This window comes from Meleagris gallopavo, chromosome 7 (assembly GCF_000146605.3).
Source record: "Meleagris gallopavo isolate NT-WF06-2002-E0010 breed Aviagen turkey brand Nicholas breeding stock chromosome 7, Turkey_5.1, whole genome shotgun sequence".
Taxonomy (NCBI): Eukaryota; Metazoa; Chordata; class Aves; order Galliformes; family Phasianidae; genus Meleagris; species Meleagris gallopavo.
This window is the reverse complement of record NC_015017.2, coordinates 25,182,624-25,206,572: the sequence shown is the minus strand read 5'-3', so window position 1 is coordinate 25,206,572 and position 23,949 is coordinate 25,182,624. Positions and strand designations below refer to the sequence as shown.

Here is a 23,949-nt window from a genome sequence, read left to right as displayed (position 1 = left end):
ACTTAGATCCTGATGCTGCTTTGTGTGTGCAGGACCTCGTCTGCTTTGGTTCAGTTCAGCTTCCTAACCCATGAAAAATTAAACTGGATTTCAATCAGGACATAAATGGAAAAACATATATTCTGTTCACGCACTTGAAGTTTAATGTAATGATGTTACCACAGTGTGTAGAGGTTCTAAGGGAAAAGCCGTGTGCAGATGCATTAACTGTAACTCATTTCCAAATAATATGATAAAGTGACACTTGAGGCAATGGCACAACTTCTAGAAAATTTTCACTTTAGGGAACCGAAAAGTATGACAGCTTTCTGTTAAAAAGAAGTGATCGTTATTCATGTTAGCAGTCAAAAAGGAATCTTTACTTTTTTAGTGTCAGGATAGTTATTGTGCGGAATTGCGGAGTGCTCCAGTTATCAGCATTTTGCAAGCAGATGTTTTCACAAACACCTCATGTTACAAATGTGCTGTAATCCAATGTAACCCTGTGTTTGTGAAGCATATGCTGTTCTTTTTATTTCCATATTAGTAGGAAACTGCAGTGGCATTTCTGATTATATATCTTCTAAAATATTATAGCCAAAGTAACACATGTGTCCAGAACTCCAGATGTTTCAATTTCAGATTAGGACATAAGTATGTATCTGACAATCTGCAAACACTGCAAAGCCATTTTTGACTTATGTGTTTTCTTTCTGTAACTGAAACATGGAATTACATTTGGCAATAAGCATGAATGCTGCAAAATATTAAGCCATATAAAGACCAGTTTCAACTAGAACTGATTTCTAATAGCAAAGCTGCTCTGCAGCATTTGCTCCATTCTGTGTGGGTCATTTATCTTCACAGAAAAAAAGTATTTCCCATCTTTGGACATGAGCAGATGATGAACCAGTTGAGTGATTACTCAGAATCAAAAGAAACAAAATAAAAAAATTGCCCTTGCATTTTGTTTCACTAAATCTGGGTGAAATGTGCCACTTCCGTTCCACAAACAGTTCTGAGTTTCTCCCCTGTGAAGACCTCTTATTTAACGTCTTAAATGAGCATAAAAATGGAATAGGCTTACAAGGAGTGTTACGATGGCTGGAAATACCTGCACTGAAAGAGCTGTGGGATATATCCTTGCCCTGTCATAGCTAAGGGGAAATTCCCACTGAGCTCACCTGGGTCAGTGATTTACCCTTTGAGCTTTGCATTCCAGTTAACCATATCATTTGAATTCTTCCCTCTTCAGACATTCTTTGGCACCCTCAGTCTCTTCTTCCCAAACACCTTTTTGTTAATCACTAGAAGTTTTGTTTTCCTTTTCTGCAACCCATCCTATACTTTGAGATCACACTCTTGATTCATACTTTTTTCTCCTCATATCCTATACTGTAGTTCACTTTATTTCTAAAAGATATTATCTGCACTTGTGTAGAAATGGAGCATGGGGTGGGAGCAGTGAGAAGCATGAGTTTGGAGTATGGGATGGTATTACAAGCAGTAATTATGTAATAATTATGTCAGTTGGGTGGCAACCACTTTGAACGCACCCTAGGGCGTGGTGCAAGAGGCTGCATGCTAGAGGCAAGATGTAAACCCAGCTATCTCCTTGCTGGCTGGGACAACAATGTGGCTGTTTCACAGTCCTGACCTGGGAAAAAAGACTTCAGAATAGCAAAATCTATTATCTTATGCTATACACGAGAGGTGAGTCTTCCTATGTGACACTTGTGTGTTCAGATAATGCTATGAAAAAAATATGGATTGCGTCCTGAAGGAACTACTGTAAGCTTGAATTATTTGCATTTGTGTGAAGGAAATGAAAAGGCTACAGAAGTCCTTTTTTTTTTTTTTTTGTCTTTCCTAGGGTTTCAGGAGGAGAACTCTTTGAACGAATCATTGATGAAGACTTTGAACTGACAGAGAGAGAATGCATTAAATATATGAGGCAGATTTCAGAAGGAGTTGAGTACATCCATAAGCAGGGTATTGTCCATTTGGATTTGAAGCCAGAAAATATTATGTGCGTCAACAAGACTGGTACAAGTATCAAACTCATTGACTTTGGACTTGCAAGAAGATTAGGTAATAACTTTTCTGTCTACTTCAGTATGGCATGGGGAAAGGGTAGGAAAAGGAGTAATTTAATATTATATCAATATTATATTCTTCTGTATAAAAGAGTAAACAGACATTTTTCATATAAGTAAGAATTGCTTTAGGAAAAAAATATAAAAAGGGAAAATAAGATGTTCCAGAGAGAGACTGGAGCTCCTCATCTTCAAAAGGAGTTGGTAGTGAAGTGTTTTCAAAGCAGCTATTTGCTTCTGTGGCCAAGAGTATAACTGTAGCTTACATGGTGAAATATATAGTAGTACTAAAATGAACAGATATTTACATTTACTCTAGGAAACTGTAAAACAGTTTCTGACTATAAGTAATAGAATGAAACCTAAATCCCATGAATGTTACAAATACTTGAGACTTTTTTAACAGCAGACTTTAAAGTGATGCTCTCAAAGACTTCTGAATATGGACAGTTGCATTCAATTTACACTTCACCATTAGTGTTACAACTTCCCATCCTAACCAGCAGCACATTGTTGTTCATGTTAAATATGTGAGGAATTCCACAAAAAGCTGTGTTTAGGTTGGGCTCAAAATGATTAATAAAATGTCACTATTTAAAAATAGCCTAACAGAATTGAAAAAAAAAAAAGAAAAAAAAAAAAAAGAAAAAAGGCCCATTTGACAATCCTCTTCTCTTCCAAAGCTGTTTTTAGCAGCTTCTTATCATTCGTTCAGGAGTGAGTTTTTCAACATGATCTGCAATTTGAAAGCGCAAGGCCTCGGAGGGTTCCTCCATCACTGTCACCTCAGCTCTAGAAAGCTAAAATACTTGATGGTCTTAGATTTTCCAACCTTGGTGATTCTGTGATTCTATGAATTGTGAATTGAGATTTCTCACTCATTTGCCATTCATTCGATTCAGACAATTCACATGCATTGCTGCTCTCTAAACGAGGAGGCCCACAGACAGATTCTTAGTAGTAACTTCCTTTCTTTCCCTCTTCAGTCAAAATTATATTTAGTGCTTATTATAAAACAGAACAGTTATTATTGTAACAGTAGAGTTTGAAATTACAGCCTTCTGTTTTTTGTTGTCTGCCTACCTGCTGCTCATCCCAGTTCTTTTGAGAATTAAAAATAATAGACGACTACGTGCCCAAGAACGTATTTTTCTAAAACAAACCAAAAATGGTGCATTGAATGAATACAAGAGACAAATCTACTCATCAGATTTTCGGGTGATGGAATTCCAAAAGGGCATTACATGAATCTCTGTCACATGGGCACTGTGAATTCCGAACATAGGTGTTTATTCCATTCATTGAAATAGAGCAGTGCCACTTCTCTTCCTTCATCAGCGCGGAGCCCATGGTTTTCTGGGAGCACAAGCTGGGTCTTGCTCTTGTTAGGGAAGCAGGAGAACTGTTATCTGTCGGTAAGAGTTTTGTTATCAGACATGTGAAAGATTTCATCTGCAGATATTCCAGCTGTCAGCATGGAGAGCTATGCTTACAGTACTGCTGAAGTGAGCAGGTTTCATCAACAAGAGATATGCTTGTAGCCACAGAAGGCGTTTTTATAGAAACTTCTTCAGCTACTTTAATAATGTAAAACCATAGTTAAACTCACATTTAGCAAGAGGAAGACCCTATTGTCAGCAGTCTGTTCACATCCATTAACCTTTAACATTTTTCTGGTAATGTAGTGGCATTATTGTATGCTGCATGGCAGACCCTGGTTGGTGAGCTGCTATAATTATGTCCCATATAGCAAATCTCTAACCTAGCTATAATTTTTGTTTGTTTGTTTAAAATATAGAAGCTTGAGACTTATGAGCACTGAACCTGATTTTGATTTTACAATACTGTATGTTCATCTGGCTTAATATGTTACTATTTCTTGCAAAGTTACATTTGAAGGTACTTGCTGTTTCTTTCATAGCCTGCCATCCTGGACATCCTGGGGCGCATGGTTAGGAAGAGAGAAGCACCCTGCTGTTCCGTGCCCCCAAATCAAAAGCAATGTGTTCATCACTGAGATGTTTGTCACATTTGGCTCACATATTCTTCAAAAGCAGAAAACAATGTTGCCATCTCATTTACTCAAAAAGTGCTAAAATCAATTTTTTTGGAGTGACCTCTTTTTGCCACCTGTGCTACATGGTGCACTGACAGCACATTCCTTCACTTATGTTCCTTCAAGCTTTGTGATTTTGGAATTGACTGTCCAATTCACTTTGGTCTGACAGACGTGGGATTAGGAGCCCTTGTACTCCAGCCATAGCCCCGAGGCAGCAGGCAGCACTCAGCCAAGGGACTGCCAAAGGGAACAGTGACCGATTTTCCATTTCAGCTTCTGAGATTTATTTATAATTTTTTGTAACTAATGCAAGCAAATGGATTTAAATATTCCATGTTTCTTTCAGTTCTAAAGAAATTAGGATCAGCTCCTTCTGCTGTTGTTTTCTGCAGCTAATTAGTTCTCTTCTACTGTCAGGAAATACCAAACTGCAGTGGGATATTTTCCTGACCTTTTTTGGTGTGCTGAGGAACACATGTAGAAAATTGTTCAAGATAAACTTCTTGAGGAAAAGAGAATGGTTTTTGAGTACTGTAAAGATTTTTTTATTAATCAGCTGATGATATACTGTGTCGGGAGCCTGTCAACTTTCTGTCTGAACTAAATGATATCCAAACACAGATCCTACTTGTGTACCAGGGTCATAAACATCTGGGTAAAGAACTGACATATTATTGCCTTGAAAAGGTCTTTTTTCTTTTTTTCTTTTTTTTCTTTTATATGCACAAAATGCTGTATCAGTTCTTTCACATTGTATGCTTGCACTCATATGCCACATTTTCAAAAAACATTTATCTGATCCGTGGGCAGCACATTTAGTACACCAGCCTTCTGCATACACGCTGGCTCGTGGTAGTTTACACAGTGCACAGAAAAGCTTCCAAACTTGGATGTGAAACATCTTAGCCTGAGATTCAGACGATTGTGATGAAGTTTTTAGAAAAATGGGTGCTTTGTGACAAATTTTGGTACTTTTTCGTAAGTACTATTGTAAGTACGTGTGGATGCTGACCTTAGAAAGAAAGCAGTGATGAAAACAGTATCTCAGGCTTCCTGTTTGGGCTTGGAAGGGCAATCTCTCGTTGACAATATAGAGAGAACATGGGCCTTGTTCTTAGCTAAATCAGATTAGGTTGAGTACAGAACAAAAGGATCTGCCTTAAAAAGCTATTTTGAAGGCCAGTCAGACAGCTGGTAGGAAGGGTCTCAGTGTTGGTGAACTTGCATGCAGGGACTGCATTTCCTGGGACTGCACCCAGGCTTCCTTCTCACTGTTTCCATCTCAGAAATGACCTGCCTCTGTAGATAGAGGCTTCTTAAAGCAGAGGTAGCATGTGAAAATGAGGTTTGCACAATGAATTTTCTATCATCAGAGCATTTACAATGGGGAACTGGTGCAACTGTGAATAATTCACTGTAGTTGTGCTTAAATTTGCTGCAGGTGTGCTGATTAATCTGTAGGGAAATCATTAACCCCTAAATACCCTTCAATTTTCATTTTGTGTGTTGGGAATTTACATAACTTGAAAAAGTAGCAGCTTGTTTGTATGATTATGTTGAAAAGTGTGGTAATGGGAATTCTGGTCAACAAAAACTTCTCTCATGATTCAGAATTGTGGACAAGTAGCTTTTAGGGTAGTCTTCTCAAAACTTTGACCTGTGATTTATTTGGTGGGGTTTTTTTTCAAGCTTTTCTCTTGATGGCCGAGCTGCAAATCTCTGTACGTGTGGATACCTGAGCAGGTGCAGGAATGGAATCTGTTACATCTGTCTTTCTTCCCATACATATCTGCTTTGTGTAGTTGGTAATCTCTTTGGGAAAGAATGGTTCCTCTCTCTGTCATTGTACAGTGCCTCATCTAGATGCTCCTCTTGCACAAAAGATAAATGCAACATAATGGATCTCACTTAAGGCTGATTATTCAAGTACATGTGCAGACTGGACATGAGTTTCTCAACTCAAGTCAACTCAAGCTTGTCTCAAGTCAGGAACAATTTATTTCCTGACATTTTTCCACTTCTAGAAAACATTTTTTTTTAATTGAAAGTGATTTTTTTCCCAACCCCTACTCTATTCTTTTCAGCTTCCTTCCTGCCCCATGCTTGCTTATTCTTTTCTTCTTCTTCCCATCTTATTTGAAATGAGCATCAATGAAAAACTGCTGCTTCAGTTAAAAGATGTGCAACCCAACACTGATTCTATTTCCTGTTTGAACTATAAAAATATGTTGTAATAAAATAATTATTCCCTATTATAATGTTTCTGCCATAACATGCAGATCCCTGAGCTTTAAAAAATTTTAGATAATTTGTTAAAACCCTTTTCTGATCCTGGAATCCTGAAATCCTCTTGTGAAACTGTGTGAACTCTTTGCGACACAACCTCCTTATTCTGTGTCTTGCACAGTGTTGTGTGTTAGAGGATGCTTAATATATAGTTCCTTTTTTTTTGTAATTATTATTTATGTTCCAGCTAAGAAAATAGAAGCTCACTCATGATTTAATTTTTCTGATTAGAATTGTTAACAATACCACAAACAGATGTGCAAAAACTGTTTTTTTCCTGTTCCTGGAGAATAACAGTTTTTAAAAATTCAAATGCAGCAATTAATGGTTTTCTCTTTCATCCTTCACAGAAAGTGCAGGTTCTCTCAAAGTTCTCTTTGGGACACCTGAGTTTGTGGCTCCAGAAGTTATAAACTATGAACCTATTGGATACGAAACAGATATGTGGAGTATAGGAGTCATTTGCTACATCCTGTGAGTATCTTCAGTATTCTTGATCTAAATCCCAACATTTTCTGAACATATGAAATTTCCACCAGCTTATGAGTGTTCTCCACATTTCAGGCCTTTTATATTATATTTAAAAGCTCCAGCATAGTTAATAAAATATCTTTGATCTCTGAAGCAGTGAACTGCAGAATTAGCAGTTCTAGAAATTTAACCATTTAGTGTTATACATCTTACATCACAAATCAACCACATTTCTCATTTGAAAGCCAATGTGATCATATTTAATTATTAATTTCAAACTATTTTTCCTTTCCAGCTGTTTAAGTAACGTTTGGGCATGTACTTGTAACTGATAGTCTCATTTTTTTATTCTCAAGAGAGAAAATTTTTGTGTAATTCTGAGGTCTTGCTATTCAGATTACATCTCCCACGGGACAGACTAAAATATCCCAACATTACTGTATCTGTTCACAGTGCATTTTGATTTATTATTAAGTGCAAACCACTGAACAAATTCATTTTAAAAGCAGCATGGATCAACCTCATGGACATATTTTAAAGAACAGTTGGCTGCAGCTCCTGGTTACACACTGTGGTACTCGGTGCAGTCTTTATGTTAACAACATGTGATTATGCACTTCAGTGGGTTTAGAGAAATGTCTGTGGAAATAACACCTCCCAGGTCTCATGCCTAGAACAGCAATCAATCTTCTTCCTACTGTGACTTTGCAAATGTGATGCTACATAAATGAATGAGATGAAACTCAGTTTGGAGTGGTTGTTTTTCCCTCACTGCAGTTTCAATAGCAAGTAAGTAGAAGATCTTCTTTTCACTTGTTTTCTTACCAGGCTTCTGTCAGTAACTTGCTTTCTTTTCTGGAAGAACCCTCTTCTCCTTGCCTAGCCTCATCCCTGACACCTGGTGACGTGGAGGTTTTCCCCTCACCTCTGCTCAGTCTTACTTGTCAGCCTATTCTTGTTCCCATGCCCTCCTCATTTCCAGACTAAGCAACATCATTTTCTTCTTTGTCCTGTGCAAAAGCTACTGCATTATCTCTCTTACTCCCAGCCAAGACTGAATACTTCTGTTATCTTCTGTTTCATATGTGAAGTGTGCTATACTCTTCAAGGTCACTTTGCTCTGCCAGTTTGTTTACAGGACCTTCATTTTCCATTTAGTACCACATTTTTTTTCTGGATCTTGAAAGCTCATTTGGATCATTCCGTAGTTCAAATAATTTAGACCACACAAGCTGTACTCAGAAGACAAATCCATTTATTTCTCTAACTTCTAAGGTCTCCTGTGTTACTGAGCACTGGAAGAGCAGTGTGGAGATCTCAAACTGCCTGTGCAGCAATGAAAAAATCACCAGTGAAATCGATGCTGCATTGCCCTCTAGAGGCCTTTTACACGTTAAGAAACAAACTATTCAAATAAGACACACATATTTGAGGTTTCTAACCGAAGCATATGATGAGTTTTTGTGTGCTTGAAATATAAGCAGGCTGTTTCTTTTGAGAAATGTCAGGCATGCGTGGCAAAAGTTGGCAATGGCAGTTGTGTGTGTTCCCAAGGCAAACCAAGCCAGGGCTTCTGCTCCCATACAGTACACACCGGTCGTGTCGTCAACATCACAGGGCAAAGGGAACAGGTGAAACAACTGTGAAATGTCTTGCCAAAGATCAGTCTGCTGGCAGGGGCAGAAATTCTCCTTCCCAGTTCCTTTGTGCCACCAGAAGTGAAGAAATTTGTATGCTGGTGGGACTGGGGAGGTGTTGCATCTGATCTGATATGCCTTGTGAAATACTTCACGAAATAACTTGTTTGTAAAGATGTCTTTAAGCTCATTTAAATCCTCACGAGGGTAAACTTACATTACCAAAATGCAATGAAAATCTCTTTTTTCATGCGTAAACTATTGTCACAATAATGATTAGCAATACTAATCAGCATTTGTCTTTCTTGCCATAAGAACAAAGTAATAGCGGTTGGGGAGAGCTGTGAGGAGCTGAGTCATCACTTGGACTTTCCCTCCCCACCCGGAGGTCTGGCTCCCAGTCTGTCTTCACTTCCTTAAAGCCCAGCTATTTTTGCAGTCTTTCAACTCTGAGCCATTATCCAAAAGGGACCATCACATCATCATTACAGAATGCAAATAAAAGTCATTGAGAATTGAATCTCTCATTAACTGTAACTCTGCTTTCCTGTTTTGATTGTATGCTCAGAACTGCCAAATCTCATGTATGAAGAGTAAGACTCACTCACTTGGTGCCTGCCTCCCGTACCATCACTGTGCTTGTACCTCAGCATTTGCAGCCTCTCTTGCTGATGTGGTGAGTCAGATCACGAAAGAAGAGTTGAGCACTCCAGTGGCACTGGACATAAGCACACGGCTGCTCCAGACAGCTGATGGCCCAGAGCTGCTGTGTCCAACACATGCTTTAAGTGAAGTTGTAGGGAACGCTGCGAGACTTGACAGCATCTCTTTCATGGTAGGATTTGGGACAGTTGAGAGGCCTGCAACCTGCCTAGAGAGAAACATGCTTCCAGTATGCCCTGCACAACCAACAAACAGCCCAGGTGCAGCAGAGCTTAAGAGCTACTTAAAAGATCTCTGTGGGTGAAGGGTCTTCCCTACAGAATAATTATTAGGTGGGATGTTTCCTCAAGTAAGAAACAGAGTGAAGTCATTTCTCCAAAACCCTTCAGGTAAGCCCCTCTCCTGCCACACAGACAGAAGTACAGGTATTGCACTCTGCTGCATATCTCCCTTACAGCATGATTTACTTAATTCCATCCTACAGCTCACGAGTATCCTTTCCACATTTCTAAGCTACAAACCAAATCCTTTTAATCTTTTTAGATAACTGATTCAGTCCCATCTCTTCATCACTCTCCATTCTTCCTTAAATTTCCCTGTTTGTATTCTCCACCTCATGCTTTTTATCTTCCACTTTTATCTTGCTCTCTGTCCTGTTCTGCATCACAGTTCTGTTCCACATACTTAAGTTGATCTATTGCCTTTGAAGTAACAGGCCACAAATATTATAGCTTGTGTATATCATCTCCATTTATGTCTATTTCAGAGTTTCTTTTTGCGTTTGCTGTAACCTTTATCTAATGAAGGTTAAAACCTCCTGAATTCTTTCCAGCTCTTTCTGTCCAATTTAGTCCAGGCAGAAATATTTGTTTGTGACTTTTCTATTTCCAGTTCTTTCCAGTGATCCATTTGGATAGCCAGTGCTTCTAATATTTATTAATCTGAAACAATTTCTAAATTTTATTTTTTCTAACCAGATTTCAGCCAAAGATCTCAGCTCTGTATTTACACTGACAGAAGATAGCACTTTTCCTTCCACCTTGGAATCTAACCAATACAAGTTCATTGTCTGCCTAGTGATACATACCCTGATCCTTCAGACATCCCCTTTCATTTTCATTTATTGTCTTATTCATCGCTTCTCCTTTTCCTCCCTCGTTCAGCAGTTAGGTCACTTGAAAGGCCTTTAGCATCCTTCATCTTTTGAGTGTGCATACTCAGGACTTCAATGCCTTCGCTGTCTTGCACTTGGCTCTATACTATATTAAAAATTTAAGCCTTGTTAATATAAAGATAAGAGAGCATTCTTTTTTCTTCAACACAGCAAGCTAAGAGGCCTTTAATGTCAAGACTAATGCTCAAAAGAAAATGAGTTATTTGGTCAGCAGCACTGGCAAAGTGTGATTCCACATTAATCCACTGAGCATGTAAAACAAGGATGAGAGCAGAATACTGGCATGGCTTCAGCAATGAGCTGTGTTCCTTTACGTGGGCATCAGTTGTCCGTTTCTTCCTTGCAATCACCAGTGTAGGAGTGAGTCAGCCCTCCTCTAAGGAAGAGGTTGTTTTGTACAGTGGATACACATCACCAACAAATGAATCTATTGTAAGCTTTACTTGTAAAAGCATTCAACTACTCTCCAGGTCTGATCTCCAGGGTGCAGCCATTAACACATCTGCCTAAATGGGCTTACGTGACATAACCTCTTCTTGCAGAGTAATGCTCAGAGTCCCATTTTATGAGACATGCAGCAATCCCATCTTTCCTGGGTTGGTGATGGTTCTGGTACAAAGGCGTCCAAGTGAAAAGCTGTGATCTTTATTACATAGGCACTAAGACTGGTGACCATATTGGACCCTTTTGATCTTGACATATCTATATCTGCAGTCAGAGTTTCATTAGAACAGGCCAATAAACATTGAGGATTGTCTTGAGAATAAAATATCTTTCTTCTTTATTTAGAAGTGGAAACCGTGAAAGACTTTCTAAACAAATGGTTCCAACATGCCAGGAAGATGCCTGCTTAAGTAGCTGGAAAAATGTTTTCAGTAAACATCTTGCTTCTTGTCTAATAGTAGCCTCACAGTGTAAGCTCAGTATTAATTTTCTGGAGAGGTAGCTCATCTTTATCACTTAGCTTCAGCATTCCAAAAGGAAATTGTTTCCATAATCTGTCAAAAGAGTTACTTGGCCATTATTACTTTAAATGGCTATTAAGAAACGAACAACCAAGACTTAGGTCAGTGAGATCTGTGATAAAGAAAAGAATTTCTGAGTATAACCTGTCTAAGTTTCTGGGCTGATTTTTCTTTTGCTTTCTGACTATACACAAAGATCCAGTTCTCCTTACAAGTATTCTCATGACAAAGCAACTGATTCACAATGTGAAACTGTGGTGGACTGACAAGGTTATTTTCAGCTTATAATTTGCAACAGCACATTCAGAAATGCAAAAATATGTTCAGTGAAGCCTTTGAAGGGACACTGTTACAGCGGTGTTTGGAAATGGCAGATTAATGGGTACCAGTCAGATAATTAAACAAATGCATGGAGTGGTTTGATCCTATGAAAGCAAATAAGATTATAGCAGATAATCCTGTTGTGCAATTCTTCTTCTTCAAAAAAAAATAATAATAAAATAAAACCAACCAAAGCAACCCAGCTATTTTTTACCACTCTAATCTCCTCCTATTTATCCCTCATCTGTCAAAAGCCGTGTGTGACATGCAGTCCCTTTGCCCAGAAAGCTACATGTCTCTCCAAACCCTGCACCTGCAATATCAGTGTGGAGCAATGGGCACTATCTGTAACAGTCCCTGCAGCATGGGAGTGATCTCTCAATAAGCAGCTTTAATCTCTGGACGTGGGCCAAACTATTATTACAGCACAAGAGCTGCATAATACTATTTGTGGTAATACTATGCAAAGGTCACATTTGCTATCCTTCGACAAAGTGTTGAAGGGAAATTGGATTGTTTTTGCTCTGGCTACCCAAGAGTTTCCTCTGGAAGTGTAACAGCATGAAGAGCATCTCCAAAACTGACAGTGAATTAAATAAATATTTCACAGAGTTTTTTTGTTAGTATAAAATGTGAGCCTTCTGGTAAGTCACTGAATTGGTTGAGAGATTACTGTGCTTAGTACATAGTCACAAAAGAGACAACTTAGAAATCAGATTTGTAAGCCAAAACCTAGAATGGTGATACAGATGAGAGCTTTTCACCTTCTAAAACATTACAGAGAGAGAGAATATTTGTTGTTAATAGGAAAATGCTTAAATATTGTAGTGGGGGTAGGTGTAAGACTCTGCAGGAGGGCTTTGTGGATTCTAGGAAGGAGTTTTTGCATCAGCAACGCACCTGGCCACGGCTGCTGATGTGCGTGAGGGCAGAGCAGAGTCCCTCATTCTGTGATGGCTGCACCAGCTCTGCAGTGCTGTCAGGTATAACATGTGTCTCTTCCAGTAAACTGTGTCAAATTCAGAGAACAGTTACAGTAAAGTAGGTTGTTTTATTGGAGTATTTTTGTATGTGTTAATTAACCTTTCCGCTTTCTGCAAGTCGTGCCTATGATATGTGCATAAATTTATGCACATATACAGTTATAAAGGCAGGCTTCACTGTTGTATTTGCACCCTACATACTGAAAAATAAGACAGCAGATGCCTTCTGATCTGATTTACCTTCTGCCTGAGAAGAAAGCGACCTTTTATCTTCATCTCATGTATTATTACTAGTAAATTTCTGAAGTATACGTGCAGGATTCTGCACTCTGCTACACTGCACACAACTTCCAGAAATGGTAAAAGATTTCATATCTGCCCTGCCTGCGACTTCAAAGAATGCATCTTTCTGCTTGGCTTAGGGAAGTAAAATCCATAGGAAAAAAATCTGAATGAGATTTTGAATGTAATTAGTAACAAAAGAGTAGCAAAACAGCTTAGCAGGGCATTATACTAATATTATTCATCTAGTGGCTCACTTTATTTGTTCCCAATCTCCTTTCTTACCAATCTCTTCTGTAGTATTCAGAAGCATCACAATATTTTTCCATATAATATTTCCAGAACCCTAATAATTTCCACTTAATTTTCCAAATTAAAAAAGTACTACTATTGAAATGTATCTGATTGTTTAAGAGAATGGTTAACATGACTGCACAGAGGGAGGAAATAAAGTCCATAAAATGTGACTGAGAATAGGTTATCAGGTAGATTGCATGCCAGGATGGAGACTGGACAACTGTCCAACTTGCAGTTTCAAGGAATAAACCAACCTTTTGTCTGAACATGTTCACTAACAGGCTGATCTAGACAGATATGAGAAGAATCTGGCTGCACAAAGGTACAGTATAATGAACGACACAGCTCAGCTACAGAAACATATACTGCAGAAATGAGACCATGATGTTCTGTAATTGCCTTTCACTTGCTGTTTATCAGTTATACTGAGTTAAAAGCCTGGAAAGCTCAACTTATGCTATAAAAGAGTATGATTTCCATTTCAAGCACCATCATGACTGATTGAGAACGTAAAGACCAAACTACTTCTGGATGCATCTGCATAGCTTTACAGCCTGCTGTGAAGTAGGACTGTTTTATCTGGCAATATAACTCGGGGAGAGAGAGGTGTGTGATTTTGTTTACAAAGTAGTCTTGGGAATATCATTATTTCATGCTGCACCTTTCTTCCCAGACTCTCTCTACAGAAGTAAATGGAATAAAATGTACAAAACACTTGGTTTGATGGTAAAGGTAGGAAAAGCACTATGAATGCACACACGCACACAAAAGCTATCCAGCTGCCTTTGATGTGAAGATGGCAATATTATTTATGCAGAACGACACAAGTCATTTCAGTCTCCATTTTCACCTAGTTCTGCTTCACTCCTCAGAAGTCTTAGGAAGTGAGAAAGAAAGAGCAAAATCATTCCTCTCAGCTTTGCAGTAAAAAATCAGGTCTCTTCCCCATACCTGTATCCCCAACTGTAGTTAACTTTGAGTTTGTTTTTTTTTTTACAGTAAGCTTTGACTGACAAAGATCTGCAGGACATAGGGGATGTCACACACTATATAATTCCGTTTGCAATCTGACACTGTTTGCCTTGTGTCCGTCTGTTCTACCCCAGGGTCAGCGGGCTTTCTCCCTTCATGGGAGACAACGACAACGAGACCCTGGCCAATGTCACCTCGGCCACGTGGGACTTTGACGATGAGGCTTTTGATGAAATCTCTGATGATGCCAAGGACTTTATCAGCAATCTACTGAAGAAAGATATGAAGTAAAGCAGTTGGACTCGATACACTTTCTATGTTTGCATTTAGCCAAACTTGCCAGTCTTGTTTCCCCTGCTGCAAACTGCCGCATCGCCGCAGGCACCTCTGGCAATACTTTATAAGGAGCTCTGCGTGCCCTTCTCCTGCGTGCAGCTGGCGTTTATTTCACAGTGCAGGGGCTGAATGGAGTGCTTACTTTTAATCACCCGCACTGTCTGCTTTTGCTTTCCCTCAGGCTGGGTGCGTCCTGAGGCTCTGTGTGCCCACTGTGCCTTTGCTGCAGTGTGGCCATCACATAAGAACTACAGATTGCTGCATCAGTATTCTGCCTTGATCTGAATGGGCTGCAGTTTTGCTGGGTCTATTTCCTTCTGTGGCTTTTTGAATGTGGTGCCTCTAAACACAGTTATACACTAAATACAGTATAAATCTAGCAGTTGGGCAAGACAAAAAAAATAGAGTGGGAAACCCTGCTTACAGCAGACTGAACAAAGCAAGAAAGCCTTCTTCTTGCAATGAGTTTCAATGGGATTGAGAGAGAGCAGAGGGTTATGGGGTGTGCATGCGCAGGGAAGCAACAGAGTCACTGTCCCTGGAGATGTCCATGAACTGTGGAGATGGAGCAATGAGATGGAGCAATGAGGGACGTGGTCAGTGGGCATGGTGGGGTGGGCTGGTAGTTGGACTGGATGATCTTAGAGACCTTTTCAAACCTTTATGATTCTGTAATCACAAAGTGGAGAATGGGTGTGGTGCAACCAGAGATTTGGACACTGCTGTTTTGTTACATGCTTGGTGCTGTATGGAAGGGAGGTTATTAAGTGGTGGAAATGGGGAAAATTCTAGAAGTGAGGGAGAGATCTGGGATAGGATTCCGCAGGCATGAAGTAGCTGGATCATCGCTACTGTAGCTCTGTTGTATGTGCTCCATGCCTAAAACATATGGCTTTTCATGCTCTGTTTTACAATGTTTTAGTCACACTTGAAAATGCACAGCTCTCTCTCTCTCTCAAAAAAAAAAAAAGAAATCCAGAAATTGAGAAAGTGAGCTTGAGAAGTAAGCATGGCTGGGAAAGCAGTGCCATGTGATCTGCGCTGCTAAATTTAGGAAAAGAAAGATCAGCTTTGAGAAAAGAGAGGGAAATAATGTTAAAGCAGCTGTCATTAATGGCAACACTGACTGGTCTTTTTATATAAAAACAGGAGTCGCTTAAATTGTACTCAATGTCTTCAGCACCCATGGCTGCAAAAAGACACCAAAAACATGGAAGCCAAAAAACTTTCCAAAGATAGGATGAAGAAATATATGGCCAGAAGAAAATGGCAGGTAATGAAGAGGATGTACCAGTGGGCTTGTTATCCTAATAAGTCTCTGTATTTCTAATGTCTGTGATTCCAAGAAATAAGTCGTGCCAGGCAGTTTCTGCACGGGAAACTCCCATGTGGGCAGTGCGTGAGTGCAGCACGGCGGTGCGGGTGTTCAGGGGTGAGCAGGAGGAGGCTGTGCCCTGCATGTAATGTGACTGCTTCACTGCTACAGACAGATGAGTCCAAGCATAGATTTGCCTCTTCTGGGGCTCTGACTCCTTCCTCCCTGCACTGCTGAGGGGTTTTTGTTATCTTTAACAAACCTGAACTCTCCCAGGCCAGTAGTTCCTGTCCTGTAGAGGCACTCAGCTTCTCATAGGACTGTCACAATGGTTCAGTAATTTTATTTCACGTCTTTTTTTCTCCATATCTTCTTGTTTCTTAATGCTGGAACTGTTACACTCAGTCCATCTGTACCATTCTGATAGTTAGAGTAGCTGAGACATAAAATCCTGGATCCAGCTTTTTAGTAGCCTACAGAATACTCATTTATGTTAAATCAACCTTGTATTTCCCCTTAGGTTCTATTTTACGTGTTTCTTAGGAGATCATGCAAGCTGTACAAAACACACGTGTCCATACTACGGGCATTGCGGTTTGAGTGTATTTTAGTACCCTGGCAGTAGATTCTTGAGCCTGTCAGAGGTCTGCTTCCATCATGCAGATGGTACTTTCTCATTCGTTTCATATTAGCTGCTTATTCATTCTGATGAAACTCAGTCCAGCCCATAAGGCTATCAAGAAACCCATCCACCACCAGAGCTAAGCTGCAGTTAAACAGTGCATAGCTTTCTTGCTGGCTCCCCTCTTGCACAGCGCTTCTTATCCTCAGCTAACAGAGACATTCATTTAGGTATGAGTTCATCAGGGGAAGTTTATATCTGCAACTAAATTTGGTAATTCAGACCAGCCTGCTCTGTCTCTCCTAAAACATCAGAGCTATATATAAGCAGTTTGTCCAACAATTCCAGCGCGGTTTGCAGAGATCCCAGCTAATTTGTACGAAGCACCATTGTCACAGAAAATCACATGCCTTTTGGATTGGATTGATCAGAAGCCTTTTGTGTTATGTCTTAGAAAACAGGCCATGCTGTCCGAGCAATAGGAAGACTGTCATCCATGGCAATGATTTCTGGTATGAGTGGGAGGAAGGCCTCTGGGAGCTCGCCTACCAGCCCGATAAACGCAGACAAAGTAGAGAATGAAGGTAAGGAACTTCGCTGCAATTCATTTTTACCTCTTCAGGAATCTTAGGAAAACTCGTAGCAAAACGCTAGAAGAGACTGATTGTTGAGTTGGTTATTTCTGCACTCTGTCTCTGTTATTATCTTTCTCTTTTTCTTTTAAAGAAATCTATCAAAAAGTCATTATTCTCATATTCTGATACTCTAAATGCCCCAGTCTAAGTAGTGGAAGCAAACTGTTCTCTTTTTAAAGGCAAAGAATTAAGGCAGATTTTTCAGCTGCACGCTGTGTCAGTTTGGGAATGCATGTTTATACAAAACTTGCAGTGATGTATGAGCTCCTCATGAGAGCGAGCAAGCAGTGAAGCATTAACACTTGCTGTGACCAAGAGCTGTACGATGGGTAAACCGTGCTACTCAGATAGAAGTTTTTAAATAAAATGTCCGCATTATTCCCCTAAATCCCCTAAATTAGAAGTGTGGATTTGTGGTGCATTTCAATCAAAAGTGCAGATGTTTGATACTTCTGAAGATCCAGCAAGTCATTTTGACATACCCATATAGACTGATCCGAGCTGAAGCAGTTTTCCCCTCAGACCAGCAGAAGTCTGGTTTTGATTACAAACAAATTCAAGGAAAAATTAAAGATTATTCATAGCACAGTGGCCTGCATGTTGATTTCATTCTATTTATGGTCTGAATATTTGTGCTGCTGTGACAGACTGGCACACAGCTATGCAGCTCACGTCCTCTCTGTCCCATCAGCTCCAAAGAATTAAGCGAAATGAAATAAAAAGCAGCTTTTATTACCACCTGGTTAAAAATAAATGAAATGCATTTTTTGAGAATATCCCCTAAAAAATTGTAAAACAATTAACAATATTTTCACTCTCCTCCAGATGCCTTCCTTGAAGAAGTGGCTGAAGAAAAGCCCCACGTAAAGCCATATTTTACTAAAACAATCCTTGACATGGAGGTTGTGGAAGGAAGTGCTGCTAGGTTTGACTGCAAAATCGAAGGTACGCTGAATAAGCATTATCTCTTTCTTTCCTTCCCTGCCACCTTTCTGCATCGTGCTGTAACCTAGCTCTTTTCTTTCTTTCTTTCTTTCTTTTTTTCATTGTTGTGTTGGTATCATTTTTCTTTACCAATATCTGCATGTCACAGCATGGATATGTTGCAGAAACAGAACTTTGGAGCAGCATGGGCTTGTTCTGTGCTTGCCATAGAACAGCAGCCTGCTAGAGTCACTGAGTGAGTCACTAATTCAGAATACCAAGTGGGAACAGCAAGATGATTTTTGAGGGTGGAAGCAATAAAAACAAGATGCAGTGTAATACCACAGGTTGCAAAAGTATACTCATAAAGACTGCAAAGACTGCTTACCAGAAACTAAGAATAAAAAGGAATCATTGTCTAAAATGACTGATGGGTCTCAGGTGCCCTCAAAATGACTTGAAATCGTGCATGCATTGTGGTAAAGGTAAAGAAATTCCCTAACTACATTTGCAGAAGTAGTAATGATAATATCACTGTGCTGGTTGCAAAAGTCACATCTAGAAAATACCGTGTGATTTTATTTTGTTTAACTTGCAAGATCAAGAAAGAAAATTCAGCCTGGAATATGCAGATAGAGTAAGTTTCTGAGTAGTCACTGAAGGAGCTTAGCTTGGCCAGCCCTCGCAGTCTGAAGGCAGATACTGTGAGCATTTCTACTGCAATGAGATTGAGGTTTCTATGTCACAGCTGTCAATGAAAACTGGAGATTAGGAAGAGAAGAGCCGTTAAAACAAAATGGATACCGTTAGTACCATACTGCATGTGTAAAAAGTTAGACAATATCTAACCTTAAAATTAGGTTCAGAAACTGCCTCACTGACCTTCTGCTTGTTTGTTTCTGTGCTCCTAATCTCTTTCACTGCCTGTGTTTCCTACCTCACAGCGGAGATGTGAGGATGGATTATTCTTGCTGATGGATACTCAGCGTGAGGGGTATGTGCCTAAGTACTGCATGGAATAAATAGATGGATGTACATGGCCCACGGTCCAAACTTTCCAGTGCATCACTGTAACGTCTGCTGTATACTGGGGATTCTGGCCCTTTATTTCTGTTTGGTGGAAAGCCACCCTCCCATCACAGTGCAGAACTTGGCTGAGACAGCCTTCAGTTTGTTACTGCAGCCAAGAGTACTGTATAAGGGATTGTTCTCCTGCATGGACTGTACAGCCCTGTTCTGGCTGCTGGAGTACAGCAGAGCCATTTGCTTCACAAAAGGCTTGGAAACTCCTGTAGAGCTGCATAACTGAAACACTTTTCTTAGACTCCCTTGCTTAACCTAACAAAGGGAAGTAGGAAGCAGGAGTGCCAGGTTCACCTTACAGGACAGGCTGGAGTGTAAGGCTCAGACTGGGAGGAGGAAAGTTCAGACCTGCCGAAACAAAGCAGCCTGAGAAGGATAACGAATTGCAGTTGTAGCCCCAAACACCGTCCCCTCAAAATGCTAAACAGTGGTCAGCATTGGGAACTGCAGGTTCCACAGAAGCTGTAGCACAAGGTAAGCTTCAAATACACTGTTACGAGTCCCATCCCGCCTGATGACCAAGACATATGAAAAGCTTGCTCCAGTCACTTTAAAAGCAGTTGTAAGTGGTATCTAGTTTGTACCTCACAGCTAGCTTCCATTTTTGCTCTTCATAATAAGGTTGTTTCAGGCAAATGTAAAGAAAAAAGACCTCAGGTCATTTGCATTTATTTTACATAAAACTCAATGAAATATTTCTGTACCACCACGTCCATACACAGATGTGGAATCGGAGTTGAAAGTAGTGACGGATGAGTTAATACTCATTTATTGCAATTGCTGGTCTCTCTCCGCTATTGCAGGCTATCCTGACCCTGAGGTAATGTGGTTCAAAGATGATCAGCCTGTCAAGGAGTCCCGTCACTTCCAGATAGATTATGATGAGGAAGGGAACTGTTCTTTGACTATTTCTGAAGTATGTGGGGACGATGATGCCAAATACACCTGCAAAGCTGTTAACAGCCTTGGGGAAGCCACGTGCACCGCAGAACTCCTTGTGGAAACAATGGATAAAGAGAAAGAAGAGGGAGAAGGAGAAGAAGATGAAGAGGAGGAAGAAGAATGAAACAAGGCTCAAAGAGAAAAAAAAAATATATTTAAAGACTCTCCTTATAAGGCTCAGAAAACCAAGTTAACAAAAGCACCTTGTGTGATACATAGGTCTTTGAGGGGTTGTTTTTTCAGCATGATCAGTTGATACCTGTTTGCTTTATGTACGGGCATTAATTGAAATCAGCAGGCAATTTAAGTTACTAGCATTTAAGCAAGTCATCGAGTAAGTTGTCCAGTCTATCTTTAAAATTAGAACGTATGGAAATAAGTCTACAATTATATTCTGAGCTTCTTAAAGAAAAGGTCTGTTTACTGAGCTCATTGCTCTATACCATCATTTTCTCAGCCAAAACTGCAGCTAAGTGGGCTCCCGAAGGTCTACTTTACAAGGAATCATTTGCCAGACGTGCAGTGAATCGCTCCAGTCCAAAGAAACTGCTCCCAGAGCAGCGTCTCCTATAAGGGAAGGTCTGATACAGCCAGTGTTGCAATTTTTAAGTTGCCACGGTTCATTTCTCATCTGGTTTAAACATCGTTTCATTGTCTTAACTTCAAAGATACCTACTGCCCTGCTGTTGGTGCAGCTCTAATGCTGGCTAAGCTGAAATATCAGTGGGCTTTGCTACGGTACTCCTGGTGCTTAACCATGATGGTACCCTGTCAGCTTTCCCTTATAGAACCTGGCACGTCAGGGCGCTTACAGACGCCTGCTTAAGAAACAGACTGAAAGCACAAAGACAGAATATCTTCTGTTTTGTTTTGGTGATTTTCTTTTTTTCTTTTTTCTTTTTTTTTTTCTTTTTTCTTTTTTTTTTTTCTGGTCAGTTTAATAATGACCTAATGGTTTATATATATGCTGCTCTGAGAAATAGGTTATTGCACCGTCAGTGAATGGCTCTGACGTGCAGGCGTGTGAATGGAATCCCAGGTTAGTTAAAATTTTACTTGCATTTATTTGGCAATTGCAAAACAGATTTCAACTGATGATAAGCTGGAAACTCCCGCAGATTTTTTGGAGTAGCCAAAAAGATAGTAGTCTGGATTACAAACTCCTTTATACTTAGCAGTTTCCAAAGAATCTTAACGTATATAGGACCTATTTGTACCCTATGAGCTTGACTGTCTTGTTTTTGTCTAGAACCTGCACCAGTAAGGCTGTTGCCTTTTAAAAAAATGCAGAAAAAAAAAGAAACGAAAAACCCCAAAGCCCAGGCTTTCTTTCAGAAATGGTTAACGCACTCAAGACTTAATAACTTTGCTTTCCTTTCACAGTATTGGCACCTTTTATTTTTTGTTGTTGTTGCTGTTCAGAGGTAATATCAGAGGCTGTAAGGTGATATGCATAATCCAAAAGCAGCATGTCTTTCTTACATTTATGTATCATTCCAAAAGTGATTCTTTTCCACGTTGTGTGTAAAGTGCAACAATTTCAAAGTTTACCTCTTCAAAAGAATACCTTAAGTCCTCACAGTTAAGTAGGCAGTGTACTTTATTACAGGTGTGTACAATATCAGCCTTAGGTTGTTTGATATTACCGAGTTGTGTACGTGTTTCATATGATTTGCTCTTCTGCATTCAAAGCTCAACTAATGTGGATGACACAGTGGTTTTTAATTGCTTTACTCTTTGTTGCTAAGTTCAGATTGCCAGCATGTCTTTTCCTTTTCAATTGATAAAGAACTCTTGTTATACTAAACACAGTATTGCCACGATTCCTTATACAGAAAAGTTTTTAATCTGATTTAGAACATACAGAGCTTTTCTCACGTTTTTAAATGTTTTAGGCAACAATGGGGTGTATTTTGTACCTTAATAAAAATATGCTAATGTTTTCCCTGTTTGTTAAACCATCAGAATTGCAAAGATGAGAACGCTACGGCTGTAGTTACTCACAGTTCCTAAATAAATAATACCACAAAGCACACTACTTGTATGCTCTATTGCAGGCGTTACTGTGTTCACATCGCTTAAGGAAACCGACAGCAGCGGTCTTTTCCTATCCTGTCCTCACACCTGCCTGGCACAGAAATGGGTGAGGTGACAACAGTGAAACTTGGTCAGTCTTTGCAGTGCTGCTGCACTCACCCTGTTTTGTGAGTGCAGCAGGAGGCTGCTGTGCCCAAGCGCCATCAGGTGCAGCATGGGGCTGGTACTACTTACAGGTCTCCAGCCTTACTGCGTATCTCACAGTGACTGCAAACATGAATGGGATGGGGCACCACTGCAGCTCTGCTCTTCTCTTACAGTTAAGAATTCCTTATGATGGGGAAATGTATAGTTCAGGAAGTCTGCAGGAGCAAAAAAAAAAAAGAAGAAGAAAAATTGAAAAGTCAAAAACTAGACACATATTCATACCAATGTTCCTAGAAATTGTAAAGATAACAGCATTCAGCATGTTTATTTGTGCTGCTCTTATGCTGACTTCTTTTAACATGCAGTTCGAGGCAGCATGGACCAGGCAGAACCACACAGAAACTCCCTAAAGCAAAGATTGTGAAACACCTGCTTGTAGCAATATGTTTCTTGAGCAAACCTTCAGCCCTTGAAACAGTCATCTTCGCAAAATGGGCTCCACCACCACCTTGAGAATGTACTTTATTCACTGACTGCTGATTTCCATTTGGATAGGCACACTTGTAAAGCAGCAAAAGATACAGCTTTGATCGCTTAGGACGTGGGCATGGCAAGATCTGCAGGTACATATGCTGGGTAGGTAATAAAGCCTGTAAACTCCGCACTGATGGCACTGCACAGACGTCCCATTCCCTCTCCTTCTTTAACAGTCCTACAGGCTATAAACTGCCTCCTTTTCTCCAAGCATGTACTGAGCTTACCATCCTTCTGTAGCCTCCTGTTAACATCCCTTCTTCAGTCTGCATGAAACCACAAACTTCAGAAATGGTCTGATACATAATGGTGTGACACAGTACCTAATTCAGCTTTAAGCAATTCATTCCAACTTGTATTTAACCTTTTGTTGTTGTTGTTGTTGTCAATTTGAAGAACAGGAGAAAGGCTATTTTATCTCAACAGAAGGTATCTTGATGTTTTTACAACCCTAATTTTGCCAGCTATCCCAATTGGTCTCATAAAAGGTGTTACCTCTTCCTATAACCCTCGTCCAGCTCGTAAAATGTTTGCAGAGAAGCCACACTTTGGGTGTGGTAGGGTTGAAACCCCCAGAAGCAGAGGTTATGCAAGATGCTGCACAGGTTGGATCGCTTCATTCTTTTTGTTTTCCTTTTGTACAAAATTCAGTCTTATTAAGCAGCATTGGAGATTTGGGACTGGCTGGTTTTCACTAGTTGAGTTTCTGGATTTGCAGAAACCTAATTGACCTAATTAGAGTCCTGTCGGTAATGAGCACCCAGCGCACACAGCGGGTGGGTGAGGAGACACCTGCAAGTTCCATGCAAGGCACACAGATTCCTGCAGTGCTTCTGTTTGCTCGGGCACTGACCGGCACGGGCTGTCACAGCTCTCTCCTCTGTAGTGCCAAGCTTTGATAACACAGAATTTTTGCAGTTGTATCTATGAATAATAAGCGAGCCGCTTGTCTAGCATTTCTGGGAATACTTTTTGGGAAGGCTGAGAACACGGTGCTAACAAATCCCTGTCCGAAAACTCTCACAAACCATTCTGGAAACAAAACCCACTGATTTCTCTGATGAATTCGCCGCCCTACTTCATCCTGCGGGGCACTATTTGTAACCTCTGTTTTAAAGCGCAAAGGAAAAGGCAGCTCTCAGCCCCCACCCCGCGCCTCTGATCCCGCTCGGCCCTCCTCCAAGATGGC

At 40.1% G+C, this 23,949-nt stretch overlaps 1 protein-coding gene across 3 annotated transcripts in view; it reads left to right on the top strand.

The window, feature by feature from the left end:
* Window positions 1-21,666, top strand: part of MYLK (myosin light chain kinase) — a 125,019-nt gene extending 103,353 nt beyond the window's left edge. For 2 of the 3 annotated variants that reach the window (XM_003207685.4, XM_019617231.2), the window contains 7 exons: window positions 1,853-2,070; window positions 6,771-6,894; window positions 14,320-14,472; window positions 15,671-15,794; window positions 16,913-17,042; window positions 17,919-18,038; window positions 19,904-21,666. In XM_003207685.4, coding sequence (XP_003207733.1) covers window positions 1,853-2,070; window positions 6,771-6,894; window positions 14,320-14,472; window positions 15,671-15,794; window positions 16,913-17,042; window positions 17,919-18,038; window positions 19,904-20,166 — 1,132 coding nt within the window. In that variant the 3' untranslated portion in view covers window positions 20,167-21,666. Of the gene's footprint in view, window positions 1-1,852; window positions 2,071-6,770; window positions 6,895-14,319; window positions 14,473-15,670; window positions 15,795-16,669; window positions 16,689-16,912; window positions 17,043-17,918; window positions 18,039-19,903 lie in introns of those variants that run through there. The other variant, XM_010713881.3, reaches the window with a different exon arrangement.
* The last annotated feature ends 2,283 nt before the right edge of the window (window positions 21,667-23,949 follow it).